The 22,543-nt window shown below is 47.8% G+C and overlaps 2 protein-coding genes across 7 annotated transcripts in view; one reads left to right on the top strand and one right to left on the bottom strand.

The window, feature by feature from the left end:
• The window catches only part of Irag2 (inositol 1,4,5-triphosphate receptor associated 2), a 53,900-nt gene extending 45,958 nt beyond the window's left edge, over window positions 1-7,942 (top strand). For all 5 annotated transcript variants that reach the window (XM_029478155.1, XM_021164353.2, XM_029478154.2 and 2 more), the window contains 7 exons: window positions 1,046-1,193; window positions 2,709-2,752; window positions 4,438-4,500; window positions 4,589-4,638; window positions 4,918-5,019; window positions 6,793-6,900; window positions 7,453-7,942. In XM_029478155.1, the coding sequence (XP_029334015.1) occupies window positions 1,046-1,193; window positions 2,709-2,752; window positions 4,438-4,500; window positions 4,589-4,638; window positions 4,918-5,019; window positions 6,793-6,900; window positions 7,453-7,696 (759 nt within the window). In that variant the 3' untranslated portion in view covers window positions 7,697-7,942. The remainder of the gene's footprint in view (window positions 1-1,045; window positions 1,194-2,708; window positions 2,753-4,437; window positions 4,501-4,588; window positions 4,639-4,917; window positions 5,020-6,792; window positions 6,901-7,452) is intronic.
• The window catches only part of Dnai7 (dynein axonemal intermediate chain 7), a 38,534-nt gene continuing 23,876 nt past the window's right edge, over window positions 7,886-22,543 (bottom strand). Inside the window, exons 9-15 of one of the 2 annotated variants that reach the window (XM_021164352.3) lie at window positions 18,897-18,978; window positions 16,358-16,518; window positions 14,847-15,003; window positions 11,984-12,198; window positions 10,330-10,497; window positions 9,155-9,268; window positions 7,886-8,328 (exon numbers count right to left, since the gene is read on the bottom strand). In XM_021164352.3, the coding sequence (XP_021020011.1) occupies window positions 8,056-8,328; window positions 9,155-9,268; window positions 10,330-10,497; window positions 11,984-12,198; window positions 14,847-15,003; window positions 16,358-16,518; window positions 18,897-18,978 (1,170 nt within the window). In that variant the 3' untranslated portion in view covers window positions 7,886-8,055. The remainder of the gene's footprint in view (window positions 8,329-9,154; window positions 9,269-10,329; window positions 10,498-11,983; window positions 12,199-14,846; window positions 15,004-16,357; window positions 16,519-18,896; window positions 18,979-22,543) is intronic. The other variant, XM_021164350.3, reaches the window with a different exon arrangement.

Raw genomic sequence — 22,543 nt, 5'->3', positions numbered from 1 at the left:
ATAGAAACTGGAGCTGAGTGGCCCCGTGTGCATCCCACAGCCTGGGGCAGTAACGCTTAAGATGACTGTGTGCTGAACGTTAGACTGAGCTGCATGGTGACAGATACCGTCTTAAAAATCAAAGGTGCTCTCTCGCTTTCCTCCCCCACCACAAGCCCCTGCTTCCTTTGGCCATCATCTTTTTTCTTCCTTTGTTCTAGAACAAGTCTTTCGATTCTCATGTCTAGTCTTTTCCCTCTAGTATCCTCTTTAACCTCACTAGCCCTATGCTGTGCCTCCACAAACCTGCTTTTATTACGCCCACCGCCGCCTGCACACCCCCAGGACCAGCGTGAGTCTTTGCCTTCCTCAAGCTGCTCTTTAGCTCAGCATCCTTATTCTGCACCCCTGCCTTTCCCCTCTACCCTACGGGCTACTCTGTTGAATGGCCCCACCCCTTCTCTCAGGCCTCACAGGGCCGAAGATCTCCTTCTGTTCACCCTCTCAGCATCTGTACTCAACCCGTGTGCTCACAAGTTCCAAGGGGGCTCCCTGACTTCCGAGCATCACCTCATGCTCTGCCCTGAGGTGCAGATGGAGCTCAGCATGTCTTCGCTGATGCCTGAAATATCCTGTGTTTAGCATCCTCAAAGTCACAGACCCTCTGGATCCTTCCCCACCCACTGTCCCCCTCAGTTCTAGTGGCACAGGTCAGAGCCAGTGTGTGGGGGTGGGGGGGGGAAGCTCTCAACACTCCTGTCTCCTCTGTACCTCATTGTTCTATCTTCAGACCAGCAAGAGAATAGAGCCACAATTTCTGTTGGTGTATCTACCATCTGCACCCAAGTCACCCCGTCTCTCTGCTGTACTAACACAATGGCGCGCGCATGTTGGGCTTGCTTCAGTGCCCGTGTGGAAGCCAGAGGGCAACTTTGAAAGTGCTGACTCTTTACCCCCAAGTGTGGGTGGCACGGATGGGACTGAGGTGGTCAGAGTCACACACAAACACTTTTCTCTTCGCCTGAGCGTTGAGAACGGTGCTGTTAATAGGAGTTGGCTCTCGTAGGAAAGCCGCGTGAGTAGAGCGGTGGAGGTGATGATCCAGCACGTGGAGAACCTGAAGCGGATGTACGCCAAAGAGCACGCCGAGCTGGAGGAGCTGAAGCAAGCACTGCTGCAGAACGACAGGTCTTTTAACTCTCTGCCAGATGAAGGTAACAGCCCTCGAGGTGGCAGTGATGGGCTGGAGAGCTAGCTCAGCAGTCATGAGTGCTTGACGATCATACATGTCCAGTGGCTCACAACTGCCCGAAACTCTAGCTCCAGGGGGTCTGGTGCTCTCTACTGTCTTCCATGGGCACTGCACTCACATGTGTGTGTGTGCAACACACACAGTGTTTTTAGTTTTGGGTTTTTACCTCTTTCTTTTCTTTCTCTCTTTCTTCCTCTCTCTGTCTCTTTTTCTCTCTTTTTTTCACTTATTTATCTTTTGAGACAGGTTCTCTCTATGAGACAGGTTCACCTGCTGTCCTGGAACTCTCTTATGGACCCAGTCTGGCCTTAAACTCAGAGATCTACCTGTCTCTATCTCCTAAATACTGGGATTAAAGTTACGTCCCACTGTGACTGGCCTACATAGACTCGGGGTGGGGGATAATAGTTAGACTTTCCTAACAGTCTCCTCTTTCATGCTCCTGTACTAACTTGCTACATTGTAGAATAAGATCCTTAAGTTAAGGTTATATTAGAAAAATATCTCATTCTTTGGTTCTATATAAAATATTAAGAAAAAAGACAGAAAGGCAGAAAAGATTCTTTGGTAATATTCTCAAAATTTATTAAATTAATTTAGATCACTGAGATGAGACAAGGTGCTTAATCTGACTCATTAAGTAGACTGTTGTGTCTAGCCAGGGTGTGTTACAGTTGACTGTTGTGTCTAGCCAGGTTGTATAACAACAGTTGACTGTAGTGTCTAGCCAGGGTGTGTTACAGTTGACTGTAGTGTCTAGCCAGGGTGTGTTACAGTTGACTGTAGTGTCTAGCCAGGGTGTGTTACAGTTGACTGTAGTGTCTAGCCAGGGTGTGTTACAGTTGACTGTTGTCTAGCCAGGGTGTGTTACAGTTGACTGTAGTGTCTAGCCAGGGTGTGTTACAGTTGACTGTTGTCTAGCCAGGGTGTGTTACAGTTGACTGTGGTGTCTAGCCAGGGTGTGTTACAACTGGTTTCTTCTGCACACATGATGATGTGTGATAAACAAGCTACTCCCACCAACCAAGATTTTAGATTCTTGAAGGAGTGATTGATCCTGGCACAGTAAGCTGTCTGATGAATTGGAAAAGAGAAGTCTTAGTTAGGGTTTCATTGCTGTGAAGGAACACCATGACCAAAGAAACTCTTTATAAGAGTTTGGCCCAGGATGACCTTGAACTCAGCAATCTTCCTGTCTTAGTCTCCTACAGAGGCCTTAGTAAATCCTGTTTGACTTTTACGTGACATAAATGAATGTGATTTTTATAATGGGAAACTGTGGGGGCTGGATAGATGGCTCAGTGGGTAAGAGCACCTGGTGGTTTTCCAGAGATCCCAGCACCCAGACAGTGGCTCACAGATATCCATAACTCTGGTTCCAGGGCATCTGATACGATGCATAGACATACACGCGGGGAAAACATACACATAAAATAATTCTCAAAAACTTTTCATGTGAAAATGTTTTTCCTTTCAGATGACTGTCAGATTAAAAAACGTTCATCTTCTCTAAATTCCAAGGTAATTACTGATTTCATAATTAACCAATGTTGATGAAATGCTCATGAAATGGTATTTGAAGTTATATGCCTTTTACTGTAAATCACAAAGCTGATTTAAATTCACCTGCATGAATATATACATGTGTATCTATACATATATGATTTGTGAGTACAGTGTTCTGTTTGTATGTCAACCAGAAAGGCCCAGCAGCTCGAGGAAGGCCAAAGTAGCACAATCTTGTGTTCTCTAAATCAAAGCTGGGCCAGGCAAGCAGGTAGCATAGAGCAGACAGATTCTCAGGATCCCTACAGGTGCCCCCTGCCTGCACCCCCAAACTCCCTCCCTGTGCCCCATCCCCCCTGCCTGCACCCCTTTCCAACTACTCTCAGTCCTTGAGGCTCATATCTCTACTTCAGAGCCAGGCAGCTTTCTTACTAAAAAGTCCCAAAGCAAGAGAAAAGGCCAACTCATTCCCCTCTGCAAAATTGCCCTGGAAGTCCAGCACAACACCCCGACTTTGTTCTTGAGGGGACACTGAGATAGGGACACACAGCCTGTTTCCTGGGTGCCTCCATGGCCTGTCTAAAAATCAAAAGTCGTGTTGCTGAGTAAGGAGGCAGGATGAAGATGGTGCAGGAGGATAGCCCACGGAGTGGTAGCCACAGTCAGGAGGTCCCTGCAGAGAGACACCCAGCGGTGCCCCTCAGTAATGCCCAATCGGCTGCTTAACGCAACGGAGTTGATGGTGGAAGTTGGCCATTGGAGTCCTTTTAGGTTATTTACTATGCTTAAAATACGTTTTATTCATGAGCGATACTTACTGAAGCTACAAAATACTATATAATACCCCCATGCAAATCTCATGACCAATAAACACATTCGTTTGTTGAAATACAATGTCTCATTTATAATGAAGTCTAAAAACATTGCTCACTCCAAGCCTGAGACAGGGGGACTCCCTCCACTGCACAGTGAGTTCATGCATAGAATGGGGGTTAGCCCAGGCTAAGGGAGACTTGGGGGAGTCCCAAGCCAGGGGTGTTGTTGCTTAGCGGTATGGTAAATAAATAAATAAATAAATAAATAAATAGCTGCAGGGGAGAGGTTTGAAAATGTTTGTGATAGTGTTTGAGGAGAGGTATGTGACTGACTTAGACATCACACCACATAAACGTGTATCAAAGCCTCTAATTTCCCCTTGGTATGTGATATTTTTTTCCTCTGTGTTAGTTAAAACAAATATAGTGCAAGTTCCATGAATCATAAATGAATAGAGAAAATTACAGGAGAAGCTATAAATGTGGCGAATACTGGCTTCCTCTTGAGCTGGAATTTCCTAAGCATGGAAGCGAAGATAACAAAGAGAGACAAAACAAATACATTTGGCTAAATTGCAATACAGATTTTCATATATGAAGACATAATGTGAACATGTTTCTCAGGGCAGACACGCACATTGTGACTCAGCAAGGAATGTGTACAGTGTAAGCTCGAGACAGATAAATGAAAACCCAGACAAGAAACTTCACTCTTGGTTAGCTAAATTATAAATCAGAGGTTGGGGGACATGGGATATGGATGGAAAGGTATTTCTGAAAGGCGATTTTTCCACGTAAGATCCTTGGGTGTCCGCCTGCGTGATGGCACGCGGCATGGCAGAGGATGTTAGGATTTCTCTAACTGCACATTTCTCTCTTGGGTAGCCATCTTCTCTTCGAAGAGTGACCATTGCCTCTTTACCCAGGAATCTTGGAAATGTGGGGCTGGTGAGTACCTGGGGAGGTTCTCGTCTCTGTGACAAAACTGTCATTCCTTCACTGAACACCTGTTTTATGATCTCTCAAACCTCGGAAGGTGTCAGACATGGAAAATAATGACAGATTCAGCCGGCGGTCGAGCAGCTGGTAAGTGTGACTTGTGCCCGCCCGCTGAAAGTTGGTCTCAAGCACATGAGCATTGATAATAACCTTTGATTCGCTCAGAGTCTGGGCAGCAGCACAGATGTGAAAATTGACCGTTGTGCTAGTTGTATCAGGGAATAAGAGTTACTTTGCTGTGCAAAGGAAAAAAAACAAACAAACAGACAAGACAGTGTGGTTTCTGCACTGACTTAGGCAGCGAGGAGGGAGAGCAGTGGTAACAGGTACAGATTGGTTTGACCTATGGCCCTTATCTTTGTATAGGAGAATCCTGGGGACAAAACAGGGTGAGCACCGTCCCTCGCTGCATCGCTTCATCAGCACCTATTCCTGGGCTGACGCTGAGGACGAGAGAAGTGACATGAAGTAGGTGACTCACGGGGTGTCTGTGACATGATGTGAGCTGAGGTGTGTAGAGTGGTGGCCACTTCAGCTTGGTGGAGACAAGGGCATCAACTGGCAAAGCCTCGGCTGTGAACCGCTTTATAAATGTCAGTTGGGGACAGAGTGGCTCCGCCAGCCCTCAGGATGGCAACCTTTCAAGTTAAATAATTCCTTGGGATTTCCCAGACCTAGGCATGCCTATCATCAGAGCCATCGAAGGGAAATCACCACCTCAGAGTGCTAACATGGGGAATGGATACAGAACACATTTTCATGTACAACATATAGCCCTTTGTGATGTGTGTACTCATCTGTCTTGCATAAGGGAGGGCCGTTTGGTTCTCTGCCCAGCAATGTTTGTCTTTTTGATGGATGGGGGCTGCTATGTATCCCTAGCTGGCCTCAAACTAATAGCAGTCTGTCCCGTCTCGGCCTCCTGGATGCTGTGATTACAGGTGTCACCACCATATCTAGCAAGTTTAGTAAGTTAAAATATGCTGCGTGCTTCCATAGTGAAAAGCAGAGCAGGGAAGATGGGTGGTGACGTTTCGCATCACGCTGCCTCCTCGCCCCACCTTGCTTTTCTGTTTTGACACCTGTTAAATCATCTCCCTCAGATCTCTTCTTCTGAGGTGACGTCAAACACATTCACGGAGCGCCTCCAGCATCCTTCCTCAGTCCCGAGCAGCAGGAAGAGACACCATAGGCATCTTGCACATCCCGGGATCCTGTGGCATGTGCTCCCCCTTAGATATAGTGGTGGATCTGTTGTGAGCCACACGGGGAGCGTGCCCAGTGCCTCCTTCAGAGACCGTTTGCTTAAAGCTCCTACCCAGGCTTCGTAGACAGAGACTGAGATCAGGAACTCACCAGAGTGTGCCTCAGGCCCCTCCTTAGACACCGTCCTCTTTGGCAACTGGGAGTGCTGAGCTAAGGATTTCCAAATTCATCTCCAACCAGGAGCCCTCAGTTACAGAAGTAAGCTTGCTTAGGTGGAGGGAGCCCTGCCTAGGTTATGATTTAAAATACACTCTGTGTAGCCTCCTTTGCTTTAACTAGCTTAGCATTCAGAGTATGTTCAGATGCCTTTAGTACATATAGCCTGTATTCCATGTTAGCACTGATCCAAAACACGATCAAAAAGAATCCAAAAGTGGAGGAGCCCGCCTGGGATCCCTGCTCTGAGGAATGGAGACAGGAGAGTCTCCCCAAGTGAGGCCAGCCAGGGCTGACCATGAGACTCTGTCTCAAAACAAAGAAAAATTTCCACTACAAATGCACTCAGCTGCTTGTAGAAGATATTGAAATATGATAATAAACTTCTATTAAGTATTCATCATTTCAAGAAATATGTTATCAACATACTTTTAAAAATGTGGTTACAGATGTGCACATACATCCATTTTATTAAGTATTCATACTTTTAAAAATGTGGTTACAGGTGTGCACATACATCCATTTTATTAAGTATTCATCATTTCAAGAAATGTGTTAACAACATACTTTTACAGATGTGTACATACATCCATGCTATTGGTTAGAGGAGGGTAAGACCGACTTCTGTAATTCTTCCTGAATCCCCCCTTGTGGGTCTCACCTGACCATTATACTACACAGAAGTTATTTTAAATTCCAGTAAGTTTTGTGAGCCAATATTTAGAATGCGATATTTCTGAACACTCTGAGTTATGAGTGAACCTCGGTGGTGTTTGGCACATGTGGCATCTTGTCATTAGCGTCAAAACTTACTTGCAGAGCCAGAGACGCCCCAGAACCAAATGGCGAAGAGGCAGTGGAGAGGACCAGGAAGCCCAGCCTTTCTGAGAGGAGAAGCAGTGCATTGGCCTGGGACAGGGGCACAATGTAAGCTGTGCTTACCGAGGGCGGGGTGGGGGGTGGGGGATGGAGGGCACTGGGCTAAGCTTACTGCTCAGACTGCTTTATAGAAGGACTCCACCTAACCTAACAGTTTTACACCAGGCAGGAACTTGACCTCTGTCCAGGCAGCCTTGGCTTGGAGCCAGGCCTTCCCAGTCTCTGGCTTCAGCAGCTGCTTTAAGGGCAGTGGAGGCTAGGGCCGAGGAAACCTTGGTTTTCTTTCGTTTGAACGGGAGCGCAGAGGGCTACAGACTAGCGGGAAGTACACTAACCCTGCTTTGCTTGACTGAAGGATGAGGTGGATGTATGTTAGGAGTTAGTGCCTACATTATGTTTTTAGGGTTGAGGCAGGCCTAGTTCTTTCCAATAGTTATCCAATAGTGTTGGGGAGCAGGCTGTGCCCCAAGCCAAGAGCTCCATCCTAACATGCAGCTAAGGCAGTGCTATTTGGCACTCAGAGACCAGTGTCCCCTGAACGAAGGAGTCTCTCCAGGCCCCACTCAGTGACCACCCTCTCCATTTGTGCCCTCCCCACAGCTGCAGCTCAGTGGCTTCCTGGGTCACTCACCTGCAGGCGTCCTTCAGAAGAGCCAACAGAGCACTCTGGCTCACGGGGCTCTTCATCATACTGATCGCAGCGCTGATGAGCTACCTCACAGGTCAGCTCTTCCAGACAGCCGTGGAGGCTGCGCCCACACAGGAGGGGGACTCCTGGCTGTCTCTAGAACACATCTTATGGCCATTTACCGGACTCGGGCATGATGGACCGCCGCCAGTGTGACTGACGTGCAGCTCAATGTACCCTTGGATTTTAACGTTTCCCTCTGAGATTTGGAAATTGGTAACTTTTTTAGTAACTATAGTGCAAAGCTAGGGTCCTCGGCAGCTGGGATCTTTTTATTCCCCAACAAAAGCACAGGGGACTACAAAAGGGAGGGGACCCCACCTAGGGTATTTTAATGAGCTTGCCGAGTGAGAGGCATCAGACTTTATTGAGATGTATCCAAATAAAGACCATTCAAATCTTTGTGCAGTGTGGCTGGAATGCCTGGTGCTCTTGGGTCACTTTAGCGGCTGACTGGAAAGATGCCTGATTCCTCTCAGTATAAGGGTCCACCACGCTGTAAGGGCTAAGAATAGCTAGGAATAGCTGAGGACGCGGATAGACAGCAGCATGTAGCACACTGAGTCGATGAACTGGCAGTTCGAATGCCTGACCCTTTCCATTGCCACCGGGGAGGCGAAGTCCTTCATCATGTGGTACAAGGTGGAGTGGAACTCGGTGCCCTCCCTGAGGGCCTCCGAGAACTTGTCGTTCTCTTCCTGCATCTTGAGCATCTGCGCTCTGTCACCACTGAACATGAGGAGCGACCAGGTATGGTGCTCTGTTTCTTCTGACAGTTGTTCCCTCACCTAGAAAGAGAACGTGAATTCTGGGACTGCCAAACACACACAAGGAAGGAAGAAGGAACTGCTGGGCACCCGAATCACCCAGCTTGCAGAAAAGTCTCTCATGAGGTAGACCAGGCTGGCTCAGCCTCCCCAGTGCTGGAAGGAAAGGAGCATGTTGGCAAACATAGCAAAAGGCACTCTGCATGCTGTGGTTCTGAACTGCTTTAAACCATGAAGCATCTAGCAAGCACTGGATGGTACCTGGGTGCCGATGCTGTGCCCAGGTACTGCTCTGGGAGATGAGGGAGCAGCGGGCACCCAACCCAGAGACACTGGTTGCATCAGTGAGACCCAGCTCTCAAGGAGGCTGTTCTCAAGTAGGGAGCAACAAGGAAAGAAATGTGCAGCTTAGCGGGGCGGAGCTCAGGGGCGGAGCTCAGGGGCGGAGCTCAGGGGCGGAGCTCAGGGGCGGAGCTCAGGGGTGGAGCACTTGGTACATAACATGTATGAGACCCTGGCTTCCCACACAGCTCAGAGAGAAACTCAGTCAACCTAGAGCTTGAAAACAGTGTCCTTCCTACTCAAGTTATGCCGAATGCCTGGCCTCCGTAGAGGACCATGAACCACACAGACACTCCCACACACATGGTTTTCCTGTTTGCTCTGGAGTCAACACAGACACAATGTCACGGCATTTGGCACTATAGTGGGTGAAGGTCTGAGAGGCTAGAACTCAGAACTTGAGAACTTGGTTTTGAATGCTCCTTTCACATCTTTGAGAGGTGGAGGGGCCACACCCTCCCTCCCTTCTCGGGTGTTTTCTGGGTTCTGGGTTTGCACACTTTACCCGAATCACAACCCTTGTGGAATTGCAGACCATGTTCCACTTGCTCCAGCCAAACGAGAAGGCAGAGCTCAGCAGGGCCATTTGCCGATAGGCCTTCAACTCCACCTGGGGTACCTGTCCACGGGAGGATATGTACAGTCAGTCTTACAATGTCCAGCAAGCATCATCTCCATCAGACCTCTCTGTAGTCTGTCCTTCACACAGAAGGGTTCATTTCAAGATTGAAATCAGATTCTGTGGCTCTACTCTCAAAATTAGGCATTGGTTTCCCTTTCTGCACACCCCCTAAGGTGAAGAGTGTCCACTAAGGCTGTTGTGAGCTGACCTCTGTGAGCTGACCCCTACCGTTGCATCCTTCCTAGCCTAGTGTAGGCAGAGCAGACCAGACAGAGCGCTGCTCTCCCAGGGTGTGGCTTCAGCTGTGCTTTCCACCTAGAGAGCCTCTTCCCCAATACCCCCTTGAGGCATACCCATCTCACTCTCCAGCTCTGATGGCCACACACCTTGCAGTCCAAGGCTCTACGCAGCACCCTGCTGAGGACTGTGTGTGGTCCTACTTTTCAGGACCATTTCAATTATGTTCCTTTCTCTGGTAGAAGGTTGCTCCCAGGGCAGGGGCAGGAACAGAGCAGTAAGCACAGTTAACTCTCACTGAGTCACTCAAACCTTTTCGACCTATGCATTTATGTCCAGACCCTCAGGACATGATTGACAGGTGGTATGCAATTACTGACAGGCAAAAAGGCCCCAGAAAGTGCAGCGGTGTTCTTGGGTACAGAGCTCTTCCGCCTACAAATCTGAGCACTTGAGTTTCCATTTATCACCACGGGGCTTTACCAGATGCCTGCACTCTGGCTGGGGCCAGGCTGGCTGCTAGAGCCATCTGCAAGCCCTGTTCTCTAGGAGCCCCAAATTCACACAGGAACTCATGAACCAAGTCCCTGGAGCAGCACAGAACAGCACACAGCCATGGGGACATGTTTGTGTGGGCTGGTGGACCCTGCATGAAAACGAAGACAATGCATGGCAGTGATGGTGTGGACAGCAGACCCCCTCACCACACTGTTGATCTTAGCTGAGAGAAACCTGGGTTCCTGGTGTTTTCCCTGACACAGTTGAACTGCAGCAGCGTCCTCGGTTCCCACTACATTAAATTTAGAGAGATACATTCTTGCCTTATTGTTGATGACCACATAAAAATGAGAGTATACAGCAGGGAAGATGTTCAGTCCGGCCTCTTTCAAAGCCAGGATGAAGGGTATAGGAGCCATCCATTTTCCTTTTAGATGAAACTCGCGTCCCTTGCCCCTCAGTTTCACTGAAGTCAACATGCAGAGGTTTTCCTGAGTTTCAAGAAGAGAAAGGAAACCATCATTGCAGCTCTAGTGTTCTTTAGACCACCTCTGAAACCCTAGGCTACTCCACACTAAATAATGCCTCTGGTCTGTCTTGGGACTCATCCGGAAGCTGTGCCACAGGACCCCAGCACTGCCCAGGAAGCTCATGAACTTTCTAGGTTCCCTCTGGGCACTTGAGGGATTAAAAGTGGTGTCTCAGATCTTTCTATCTTATAAGATGTGAACGCACTCTGCTCGTTCTGAATTAAAACAGCCATTGAGGCAACCATGATTGTCCTTCTAAGAAGTATTCTTAACGCATGCTCTAACTGCCCAGTTTTGAAGGGACACAGGGTTGGTATTTATGCACCCTCTCTCTGAACAGTTACTGGCCATTTAACCTAGTATATCTAAGAGATCTCAGGATCTATTAGGTGCAAAAATGGAGTCAAATTTTTTTCATACCAAATGCTCAAAATCTAACACATATCTTACAGTTGCAGCAGACGTCATTTTGGACTAGCTGCATCTTATTTAAGAGCTTAATCATCGCACGCAGGAGGTGAGCTGTAAAACCTGAACTGCAGACACACACTCTACCGGCTACTTTGGGCATTGCATGCAGTTGGTACACATACATGCAGGCAAAAACACAGCATAACAATAAACAAACACTCAGTAGGCGTCAGCCCTGCAGCGTGCCTCCTGGACACAGGGACAGGGTGTTTGGAAGCCTAACCAGGTAATACCCAGTACACTCGAAAGTAAATGTCTCCTAACAGACTGAGGGAAGGCTGCACTGTTTTAGGAGCCTTTGTGACAGTGACAGTCCTGGGATGTCAGCCAATAGCCACCGAGGCTTTCTCTATTTATTTAGTTTGCTGGTTTGATTGCTTGTTTGCTGGCCAGGATCTCACAGAGCTCTGCCTGCCTCTGCCTCTGCCCCGAGTGCTGGGCTTGAAGATGTCGTCCACTATGCCTGTCCTGTGTGTTTGAATCCTGATGGTCTTTCTGCTGTATTCCGATGGAGTTCCTGCCTGTTCTAAAACAGCTGAGCTCTGCACATCACAAAAGTCACCAATGATTCCAAGTACCTTCAGGGTCACACCCTCATCACCAGTCAGCTTTAAAACATCTCCAAGCTGCCAAAGAAAGCCCCTGAGGCTGATATGCAGTGACCCTTCAGCCCTCCCACAGGAACCTGCTTCTCCGGGGCTTCCAAGGCACTGGTCTCACTCAGCAAGATGGGCTTTAGAGGCCAGGGTGCGGATGGTGGATCAAACACTCTGAGTTTCACCCTGGGCAATCATCTGAGATGACTGGCCCATCCCCGGTGACCCAGTGACCCCGGAAACAAGTTGGAGCCTCGCTTTTACACACTGTTGGTTGTTTACTTGATGAACCTCACTTAGAAACCACAGCTCCAGAGACATCTTACATGCCTGCCTGAGGACACACTGCCTAACTATGGGTGGGCCACGGCGCCCCTCACCTTGATGTATATCTGGAGCTCCATGAAAACCGTCTTCACTATTAGAAGGACTTTGTTCGTGCCACAGGGACTCATCTCCCAGGACTGGTAAGGCATGTTCACATGAGCATCCTGAATCAAGGTCACAGGGCCCAAAGTATCCATACTGAAGGTTAGGAGCCTCTCTTCTCGGTTGTAATAGACACTGCTGATGCCGTCTGACCGCCAGAGTTTACCTGCGCAACACAAGACGGGGACATTAGTTTCATATTTTTTCCTATGAAAGTGAATAAGAACATCTAAGTATATATAATGTGCACAAATTGGTTTTCTGTATTAAGACGCGTGAGGAAAAGCTCCCCGCCCCTGGGAGAGCCCTGTCTCCAGGGTTCAAACTCCACATATTCTTCCTGGCACCGGAGGGGACACTGGGCTGGCTGTTTCTGTCCCTTGCTATTTCAGGCACCTGTCTTCAGCTCCTCTCTCCTGACTTCCCAAGCTCTTCCCCACACACGCCTGAGCCCTAGCATCTGCCATCTTCCTAGGTAATTCTCCCCTGTCTCTGTACAGAGGCTCTTTAACTATTTTTTAAGGGGATGGTGGTTGAGACAGGGTTTCTTTTCTCTATGTAGCCCTGGGTGTCGTGGAACTCACTCTGTACTGGAACTCACACAGCTTGGCCTGCCTCTGCCTCCCGAGCGCTGGGATTAAAGGTGTGCATCACCATGCCTGGCTAAAGGGCTATTTTTTTTGTTTAAGATTATACTTTCACGGATCATTTCTAAGTTTGTTACTTATTGTTATGTGTTTTTGCCTGCATCTACTTGTGTCTACCAAACTGCATGCAATGCCCAAAGTCGGCAGCAGAGGGAACCAGCCCCCATGGGATTAGAGTTACAGGGGGCTGTGAAAGGCTATGTGGCTGCCCAGAACAGCCAGGTTCTCTGCAAGAGCAGCCCTCCAGCCCTCCAGCCCTCCAGCCCTCCAGCCCTCCAGCCCTCCAGCCCTCCAGCCCTACAGCCCTACAGCCCTCCAGCCCTACAGCCCTACAGCCCTACAGCCCTACAGCCCTACAGCTGTGTCACTGCTGTTCTAAAGCAGCTGTAAAGCATCTCTGAGCACAGTCTTGCTCTTGGGATGTGGATGCAGCTGGGCTGCCATGGCCCTCATCCAGTGAGGTGACTTTTAAATTCCCTCCCAATGAGACCCCTATGTACAGCCCCTTCAGAGTTCATTTCCAGTCCCATCTCTGGGGCCCTGCCTGTCACCCTTCTCACAGGAGTTCACTCGTGCGTGCAGTAGGCAGCACGCTTCGCCCCTTACAAATCAGTAATGCAGATCCACTTTAGATGTGGGGGAAGAAAAAAGAAGTCACTGAGTCACTGACGTCCCGTCATCTCGGCACTTGGAAGGCAGAGGCCAGAGGGTGTTGAGTTTGAGGTCAGCCCGGGCTATGTGCTTAGCTCAAGGCCAGGCTGGGCCGCAACAAACTAAAATGTGGGAAAATGATTCAAATAAACATTGTATCCAACAGGATGAATGCAATATGTAAACAGATGCCCAGCATTGGCCCTGAGCAAACAGGACACAAAAGCACTCTTCAGGACACTAGACAAATGAGGGAAGCATCAACAGGGGGTGTGATGTGGGTAGAACCTGTCAAATGGTACAGCAGTGGTGAGAAATGGGAGTCTCTCAAGGTGAGACTCACTTGCTACTTGGGAGCAGTAGGGATCAGATGACAACCACAGGTGTTGGTCCCCAGATGCCACCTTACTTGAGCCAGAATCCTTCCACCTCAGCTGTGCAGGCCAGGCAGGCTGCCAGTGAGATTTTGGAGTTCTCTGGTCCCCATCTCCACCTCACTGCAGGAGCACACGGATGCATGCTGCATGCCTGGCTTCCCCCACTGGGCTCTAGAGAAGCAGACCTGGTCTCTAAGCCAGTGGAGCCAGTGCCCTACCCACGATGCTCCTCTCTGGTCTAGTGTGGTCAATGTAGCCAAGAAAAACAGTTAGATGTATTACTCTTAAAGTGACTCTTCTGGGCAGGCATGATCCAGTTGAGTAGAAAAGTGCTTGCTGAGAAGCCTGAAAACCTGAGATTGGATCTCTGAAATCTCATGGGGTGGAAGGAGAGAGCTGAGCCCTGTAAGCCATGACCTGACCTCCAGGAGTGCAGTAGCAGGTACAGCCCCTGCCACCAAAACAAATCAACTAGTATAAATTGAACAAGTTCTGGGCAGAGTTTCAGTGGGCAGAACACCTCCCCAGAATTCCGGGCTCTATCCCAGCCTTTGAGGGGTAGACACAGGGAGATCAGAATTTGGAGCCATCCTTGACTAAACCTTGAGTTTGAGGCTCAAAATCATGAAAGAGAGAGGGAAAGAAAGAAGGAAGGGATGGGGGGAAGGAATGAGGGAGGAAGAGATGAAGGAAGGAGAGATGAGGGACAGAGGGACAGAGGGATGAGGGATGGAGGGATGAGGGAGGGAGAGATGAAGGGAGGAGGGAAGGATGAGGGAGGGAAGAATAAAGAAGGGAGGGATGAATTAGGGAGAGGTGAGGGAGGGATGAGGGAGGGAGGGAGAGATGAAGGATGGAGGGAAGGATAAGGAGGGAGGGATGAGGAAGAGAGGGATGAGGGAGAGAGGGATGAGGGATGGAGGGATGAGGAAGGAAAGATGAAGGATGGAGGGAAGGATGAGGAAGGGAGAGATCAGGGACAAAGGAATAAGGGAGGGAGGGATGAGGGCAGAGGGATGAGGGAGAGATGAGGGGGGAGGGACGAGGGAGGGAGGGATGAGGGGAGGACTACCTACTGCAGTCGTTTGCACTACCCTTCTTGCTGAATGAGTATCAGAGCTGCTGTGGTACAGCTGTACCTTCATTGTCCCACCTGATGACCCTAGGGCGCTCAAAGAAGACGACGCTCTTGTGGATCTCCAGTGTGACCTCTATGGGTGGGAAGGTGACGTCTGGGTCAGGTTCCTCTGTGGTTTCTGGAGGATATATAAACTTCTGCAGTCCTTCCTGGAGTATCTTTTAAGTGACCAGAGTAAGGAAAGTCAGGGGGGGGGTGGCAATGGCCAGACGCACTTGTCACTAAGCCTGTCACTAACAAGCTTCGCTTGTTGCCACCACAGAACGAGTAGGGAATATCACAGCAAATCTCACAGATGAGCGTTTTTAGGACTTAACCATAACCTCAGACCTTCCTGCGGGTCAGGCTCCCGCATGTGTTCTTCAGCGTCTACATCCCAAGCCCCGTGACAAGTCTGTGCTCAGCAGAACTGATAACCAAGGCACCAGAGAGATCGGGAGACCTGCCAAAGACTACAAGACTTGAAGTTCACACTAACCCTCAAGCGCCTCCCAAGGGGTCCAACGTCACTGGGTCTCACATTTCAGTGAAGGACACCCAGCCATAGAAAAAAACCTGCGGATGCCTCTGGAGCGGCACTGGAAGGACTGGGTGAAGGTCTCAAGCGGACAGCAGATTCCCGAGGTAAGGCAGGGCTCCGAACCATTGTAATCGATAGAAAGAAGGCACCAAGGGAAGATGAAAAGCTTACAAAATCCAGAAGAATATTCGCTTGGAATAGATTGAAAATGCTCCACGCTTAAGTGAGCCCACGCTGTCCTCTTAGGAGCCTCAGCCGGATGTGCAGGAGGATTCAGTGGATTCGAGGGGCAAAATTCAAGAATGGATTGTTGGGTGAATTCGTGAAAACTCAGCTTCTTTCCCAGGTATTAAAAATGGGGGGAAATGCTCTTATTTTTAAAGTTTTATTTCTCAGATACAAAATGTTTTCACTTGGGGCTATTTGTAGCTATGATGCAGAGGCTCATAGGCAGGATCAGCTTGTACACACACAATAAAAACAAAATCAAGTTACTAACCATTAAAATAAGTGAGGTAGGACAGTGTGTGCTATGATCTCAGCACTCAGGAGGCTGAGGCAGGAGGATTATCCCTGCCCCGATGCTCTGCTAAGTACACCTGGACTAGTGTACCAGTGGTATGCCCACTCACTTCCCTTCAGAGGTTTTAGGGATGAAGAAGGGGCCTTGGGTTCTCAGTCAACGTGGCCTACCAATGTGAAAATGGTTACCACCCGGCCATTTTATATATATATATATATATATATATATATATATATATATATATATATACATATATATATATATATTTTTTTTTCCAAGCTCTGATGGAGACTGGCCGTATCAAGGGCTGACTGACATGCTGGAGCATTAGGACTGTAGGTTTACAAGTAAGTTAATGGGTAAGAAGTTCTCCTAGGATAGGATTAACATGCATTAGAGGCTGAGGCCATGGGAAATGAAGTAAAAGCGAGGCAATTTCACCTGTAATGGGTCCCAAAGAGTCTCCTACCTCCACTAGCACCCAGCCCTTCACTGGCTTGCACTGAGGGGGCAGCTCCAGAACATCCAGGTGGTACACGCCGCCCAGGGGCGAGAAATGGCACAAGTCCACCTTGTAGGATTCCGAGGCTTCTGGCAATTCCACAATATTCTCTACCAGGCGCAGCTGTGCTAAAAGGAACCACAGCGCAGGCTCAGAAAAGATCATAACATTGTTGCGGTCAAGAAGGATACAAAACAAAATCCCAGTACTGCTAAAGCTTTTTGTCTTTAGCTGCTAGACTTTGTACAAGGTTCTCAAGGTGTCTCACTAGCCAGTCTTGAAGTGGGAGCACAGGGTGTGTGTGTGTGTGTGTGTGTGTGTGTGTGTGTGTGTGTGTGTGTGTGTGTATGTGTGTGTGTGTGTGTGTGTGTGTGTGTGTGTGTTAGGGGTAGGAATAGCTCTGCTAAAACAAACTCTAGCATTGTAGGAGGCTACACACAATAAGCATGCATTACTAATAAACTATATTCCATAAAAGACAAAAAGTTTGATTAATTACTAAGTCCTTAAAACTGGACATTATCAGACCAAAAAAAAAAAAATCAAAAGATAAGTGGGAAGGTCATGGTGGAAAAGTAGATTTAGGGGCCATGTAAAATATGAAAGTTGGTTATTTCAACAAAATTACACCCAGCTCAGGGAAGTGATGGACTGAGAATTTTGTGGGAATTATACAATCTAGTGACAAATGCACAGACAGAAGTGGCACCTACAGTCACCATGGCAAGGAACATTCTCACCTCCACCACCAAGACGAAGTCAGCCACTCAAAAACATCACCCTGAGCAGTGGTCCGACTTTATTCGCGATACGCAGGGTGGCGGGTGTGCTGTACACGGCTAGTCCCAGTTCTCAGGGGGTACAGGCGCGAGGCTCATTACAAGCTTGAGACCTGCTTGGTCCACAGAGTGCTGGGCTGTATAATGTGACCTTGCCTCTCCCCATGAAAGCTGACTAATAATATATCCTGTCCAAGTTTCTTCAACCATAAAATCCACACTGGATTTGCACTGTGTTACAGAGTTTGGGAGGGGAATGAGAGGGTAGGTGCAGAGCGGGCAGCAGGCAGGCAGTGAGACACAGGGATTGGGAGTGGTGTTTACTGTCAGACTGCTCCCATGCAAGAGGTACAGCAGGGCTCTCTGAATGCAACCTCTGGAGATAGGATACTGAAAGTTAACAGAAACAAGCAATAGATACATAGATAGATAGATAGATGATAGATGGACAGACAGATAAGAATTAAATCAAGTTAGGCAACTACTGGTCTCTTGTTGGTGCATGTTTAATAAACTAAACTCTTTAATTTCTAAATGTATTTAATTTATAATTCATTGGCCTAAAAAGAAGCCAGAAATACTACTGTGTCTAAATTTAGAGGGTGAAGACATCTCTGACTTGGGGCTCACCATGTAGGGAGTTGGGGTGTTCGTGACAGAAGTTCCCTAGCCTACTTTATTATCCTAGATCTAGAAACAGAAACCCTTGCCTGGTATAAGCTATAGGAAGGCTCCAAGGACGGGGGAGGGGATGTAGCCTGAAGAGTGGTGCGCTTGCTTAGAATGCAAAGGGCCTTGAGTTTGATCCTTGCACCACATAAAACCTGGCACATGCTTGTGACCTGCACTTGGGGAGGTGGAGCCGGGCAGATCAGAAGTTCAAGATCAACTTCAGCCACATAGAGTTTGAGTCTAGCCTGGGCTACTTGAAACAGTGCCTCAGAATATACAAACAATTGAATAAAAGGGTACAAAGGTTTAAGTATGGCAAATATGCTTAGAATACACAGAACAGGTCACTGAGAAGGAAGAGCAGTGATAGTTGAGAGGACAGACATCATCAGACAGACACCAGACCTGTGAGATCGTGTCCACCTTGGCAGGCTGCGTCCACTGACACCTGCCAGGATGAGACAGTAAAGGGTTCAGGCGTGTGTTCGTCCAGGTGTGTGCTCTCATGAGTGTTCATGGCAACAGTGAGTACAGAGAAGAAATCAGTTATGATCTCACTAGCAACAGAGATTTAAATATTGTTCCCTGGGCTAGAGAGATGGTTCAGCGGTTAAGAGCACTGACTGCTCTTCCAGAGATCCCGAGTTCAAATCCCAGCACCCACATGGTGGCTCACAACCATCTGTAATGGGCATCCAATGCCCTTTTCTGGTGTGTCTGAAGACAGTGACAGTGTGCCCATATACATGAAATAAATAAATATTATTCCCTTGTTTGGGTTGAATTATGAAGCTACTTTAATTGATGAGGCAGGTTACCAATGCATTCTGGGATCAGTGCTGAACGTCATTTGTCTGGAACATATTTTTTCTCTAAGTACATAACTTAATATTGAGTAGAAAAATATGATTATTGATTATTGACAGGGTTTTTTTTTTTGTCTGAGAGGGACTGTGAAGGATTTCTGCTTCAAACATATTCTACTCTACAATGGCCTTGCTTTACTTTTCTGTGAAGGAAGCCTCCATTACACACCGAGGGTGGGGACAGAATACCTGCTAAGACTGCTTCACTCAGCAGCTTCATCTCCAGTTCAAGTTGGGTGGTTTGGGAATCCTCCCCTTCAGAGTCGGAAGTCTGCAATAGACGAATGGCTGGCAGTGAGCATCAGCATCCTCAGAAATTATTCTCTAAGTGCAACAGGAGGATATTGGTCCGTAAAATAGCCTAGAGACCAGGGTGAGGCTCTGTTTCAAAAAGCCAAAACAAAAGGACAACAAAACCAGCAGCAGGAACAGCAGCAGCAGCAGGAATGGCTTTTTTTTTTTAGCACTTAGCCTAAATGCTGTCACTTCAGGGACAGTCTCTGGCCTGTTTATTTGATTTGTGCGTATTTTGTCTCTTGATCACCATATGCAACCTTTTCAGTACACATGCCGGTGTATATCCAGAATATAGTAGGCTGTCATCCCTCTACAAGGCTGCTCATTAGAGACAAGTCAGTAGACTGGGAGGTGGCCCAGCTGGCAAAGTGCCTGCCTAGCATGCAGGAGGACGGGGTTCAAGCCCCCAGCCCTGCATAAGACAGGGGGATGGTTTGTGTCTATGATCCCAGCACTCTGGTGGAGGCAGGAGGATCAAAAGTCCAAGGCCATTCTCAGGTACACAGCCGTTTGAGGCCAGCCTGGGTTACATAAGATGCTGCGTCAAACCCCCTGAATCCAGACAAACAACAACAAAGCAAACAAACAAAGCCCCCAAGATCATTCAATGGTAGAACTCTGAGGCCACATGGAGTCTTAGGTTCACTCTCTAGGACCAAACAGACACAACCAAAGAAAGGCAACATCAGGCTGAGTTTCCTATAGCAGATTTCACCTGAGAGTTAGACAGCGTGTGTGTGTGTGTGTGTGTGTGTGTGTGTAGTATGTGCATGTTTGCGCATGTATGCCTCTGTGTGAATGTCATGTGTGTATACACATTCAGGCATGCACATGTGTGCATGCATGCTCTTGAGTGTACATGTGGAATTTTCTTTTACTCTTATGCATGCTTGTTCAGTTTTTCTTTTGGAAGGACTGGGGATTTGACCCAGGGCCAGTTCAGTCCCTTAATGAGACACTTCGAAACTTAACTTTCAATTCAAAGACCCATGTCCATGTATCTGCTTGTTCCTCAGGGTAGTAAAATATTTTTGAAACTACTATTTTAAATGTTCTACTTTGAATAATTTCTCATAATTATGCTCTACTCAAATTAGCCCTTTCTAAATATGTTGTGCTATAAACAACTTAGAATGTTTATGGTATTTTAAAATATATTAAACATTTAAATATTTTTATTGTTAAATATTTTTTTAAATATTTACAATATTTTTAAAAGCCATTCAAATTAATTAAGAGGCGGTATTAAGAGCCCTCTAGTGGCCAACTTCTTAATAAGCTCATGAAAAAAGAAACCTACATGGTCATTTAATGTCAGAGAATTTTCAATTTACATTACTCTTCACTCTCAACTTGACTAGATCCCACCCTGAACATGGACTTGCGATTCTGTGAGATGATGTCACAACCTAAACAGAAAGAGAAGAGAGAGCTGAACACGGACGTTCACAGTCTCTGCTGTCTGGCTGCAGAAGCCCCGTGTATCGCTACCTCGCGCTCCGGCTGCTCCCGTGATACACTGCATCCCGTCATGCCATGAACCTAAACAATCCCTTCTTTCCCGAAGTTGTCTCTGTCTGCGATTTGCCACATCAGTGAAAAATGAAAGTAACATAGAAAACGCAGTACTGAGGCACAGCGATGTCACTGCGAGCAACCTGGCCACGTGATCATAGCTGTCATCACGAGCATCGTGGCCACGTGATCGTAGCTTTGTCACCGCGAACAACCTGGCCGCATGATCATAGCTGTCACCGAGCAACCTAGCCGCGTGATCACAGCTTTGTCACCATGAGCACCCTGGGCGCGTGACCATAGCTTTGGAACTGATTTGGGGCGAATACGGAAACAGCCTAGAGCTATAGGCCACTGGAGCCCTAGAATTCTGTAAGCAGAGCTCAGTGGCTGTCCGGATGGAAGTTTGGTAGAAGACAATAATGAGAAATCAGTGGAGTGTATGGCTTTTCAGACAGGGTACAGCATGAGGCTTCAGAGTGGAGGAGGAGGAGGAGGAGGAGGAGGAGGAGGAGGAGGAGGAGGAGGAGGAGGAGGAGGAGTCATCGTCCTGGGAACTAGGCTAGAAGCTGATGATGTCATATCCTGGCATAGGATTTCCTAAAAGTCTGAATGAGGCTGGATCCAAAAGTACTGAACTGCATTGGCATTTTAAGACAGAAACAGCCAGGCTGGTTGTGTTCACTGCTCACACTGCTTAGATTCATAGTGAGGGGGTAGAGGGCTTTAGGTAATGTTGGCGAGGAAAGGGGTGAGTCTAAAGGTACAGGTGAGGAGGGTGGCAGCCCCTCTATGCTAAAACTCTCAGAGCCATTAACGGAAAATTGGGACAAGTGGGGGTGAGGGTGGGGTGCAACAGAGAGCAAGACCCCACCCATCAAAGGCTCTAACTCCGATCCTGCCTGGGCACTTCTGCCTCTGTGGAAATCCTACACACATACTCCTTACCATGTCAAGTGCTGTCGGGCTGGAGGTATGACAGCAACAGCACGCATGCCTAAGGTGTTGAGAGGGGGCCTCCTGGAAATGGCCCCTCTCTCATCTTCCCACATTCTCAGTGTAAAGTGTTTCCCGTCCCAACTCCCAGCCCGCCTTCACAAGCTCTGGGAAAGCGTATAAGGCTCCTGGCAACTGCCTGCTTCGGGGTTCTGATTATCTATCTGGGTATGCCACAGGATGCTCTGTCAATCGTCACACCAACTGGAATCTGCCCAGGGCAGCATTCAACGATAATAGAAAGCAGATAGGCATAGTTAGCCACATTCTCTAAGGCCATTAAGACTAAGTCAGGATTAATCTTGGTCCTTCCAAGTTCAGATTGTAAGTCAAACGCCTGCTGGGACAGGTGTGAGACCCTAACACACACAGGTCCTGCCGCTGTTGTTATGAATTCACAGGCTTAAGATTTTAATGTAAAATATGTCCAGGATCCGGGGATTGCTCGGAGCAGGCAAGAGCGCGTGCTGTCCTTCCAGAGGACCTGAGTTGTTTCTCAGAGCCTGAATGAAGCAGCTCAAACTCCTGTGCCTTCAGCCCCAGGGGCTGTTATGCCCTCCCTGGCCTCCCCTGACACTGCACTCATGGACACAACCCCACCAACTAAAACCAACACTGTTTTATGAAAACTGTTTCCTAAGTGACCTACATTAACAGAATGGCAAACTGCAACTCCATGAGGCCACCCTGACTGATCCCTAGATACAAGATGGAATGCTTTAGTTTGCAAATTCAACCGATGGTTCAAATTACAGTTTCTAATTCTAAGTTCTGTCATTTTGCAGTCTTTAAGTTAATGCAATTCTTATGTAAGACACTGGTAGATTTACATCAAATATTAACTATGATCAAGCCACTTGATGCAGAGTGGAGAATCGTCCAACACCCTGACAGGCCAGGAACGCTGCAGAGTCTCTTGTCAGTCAAGTCAGTGATGACGGTTCACTTGCTCTGTTCTGACTGCGACTCCTGTGATGCTCGACGTAAACCCCATTTCCTTTATTGTATTTTAAATTCTTATTTACATT

Source organism: Mus caroli, unplaced genomic scaffold, assembly GCF_978045245.1.
Source record: "Mus caroli unplaced genomic scaffold, Mus_caroli_1 scaffold_7, whole genome shotgun sequence".
Taxonomy (NCBI): domain Eukaryota; kingdom Metazoa; phylum Chordata; class Mammalia; order Rodentia; family Muridae; genus Mus; species Mus caroli.
This window is presented reverse-complemented; position numbering and strand designations above follow the sequence as displayed.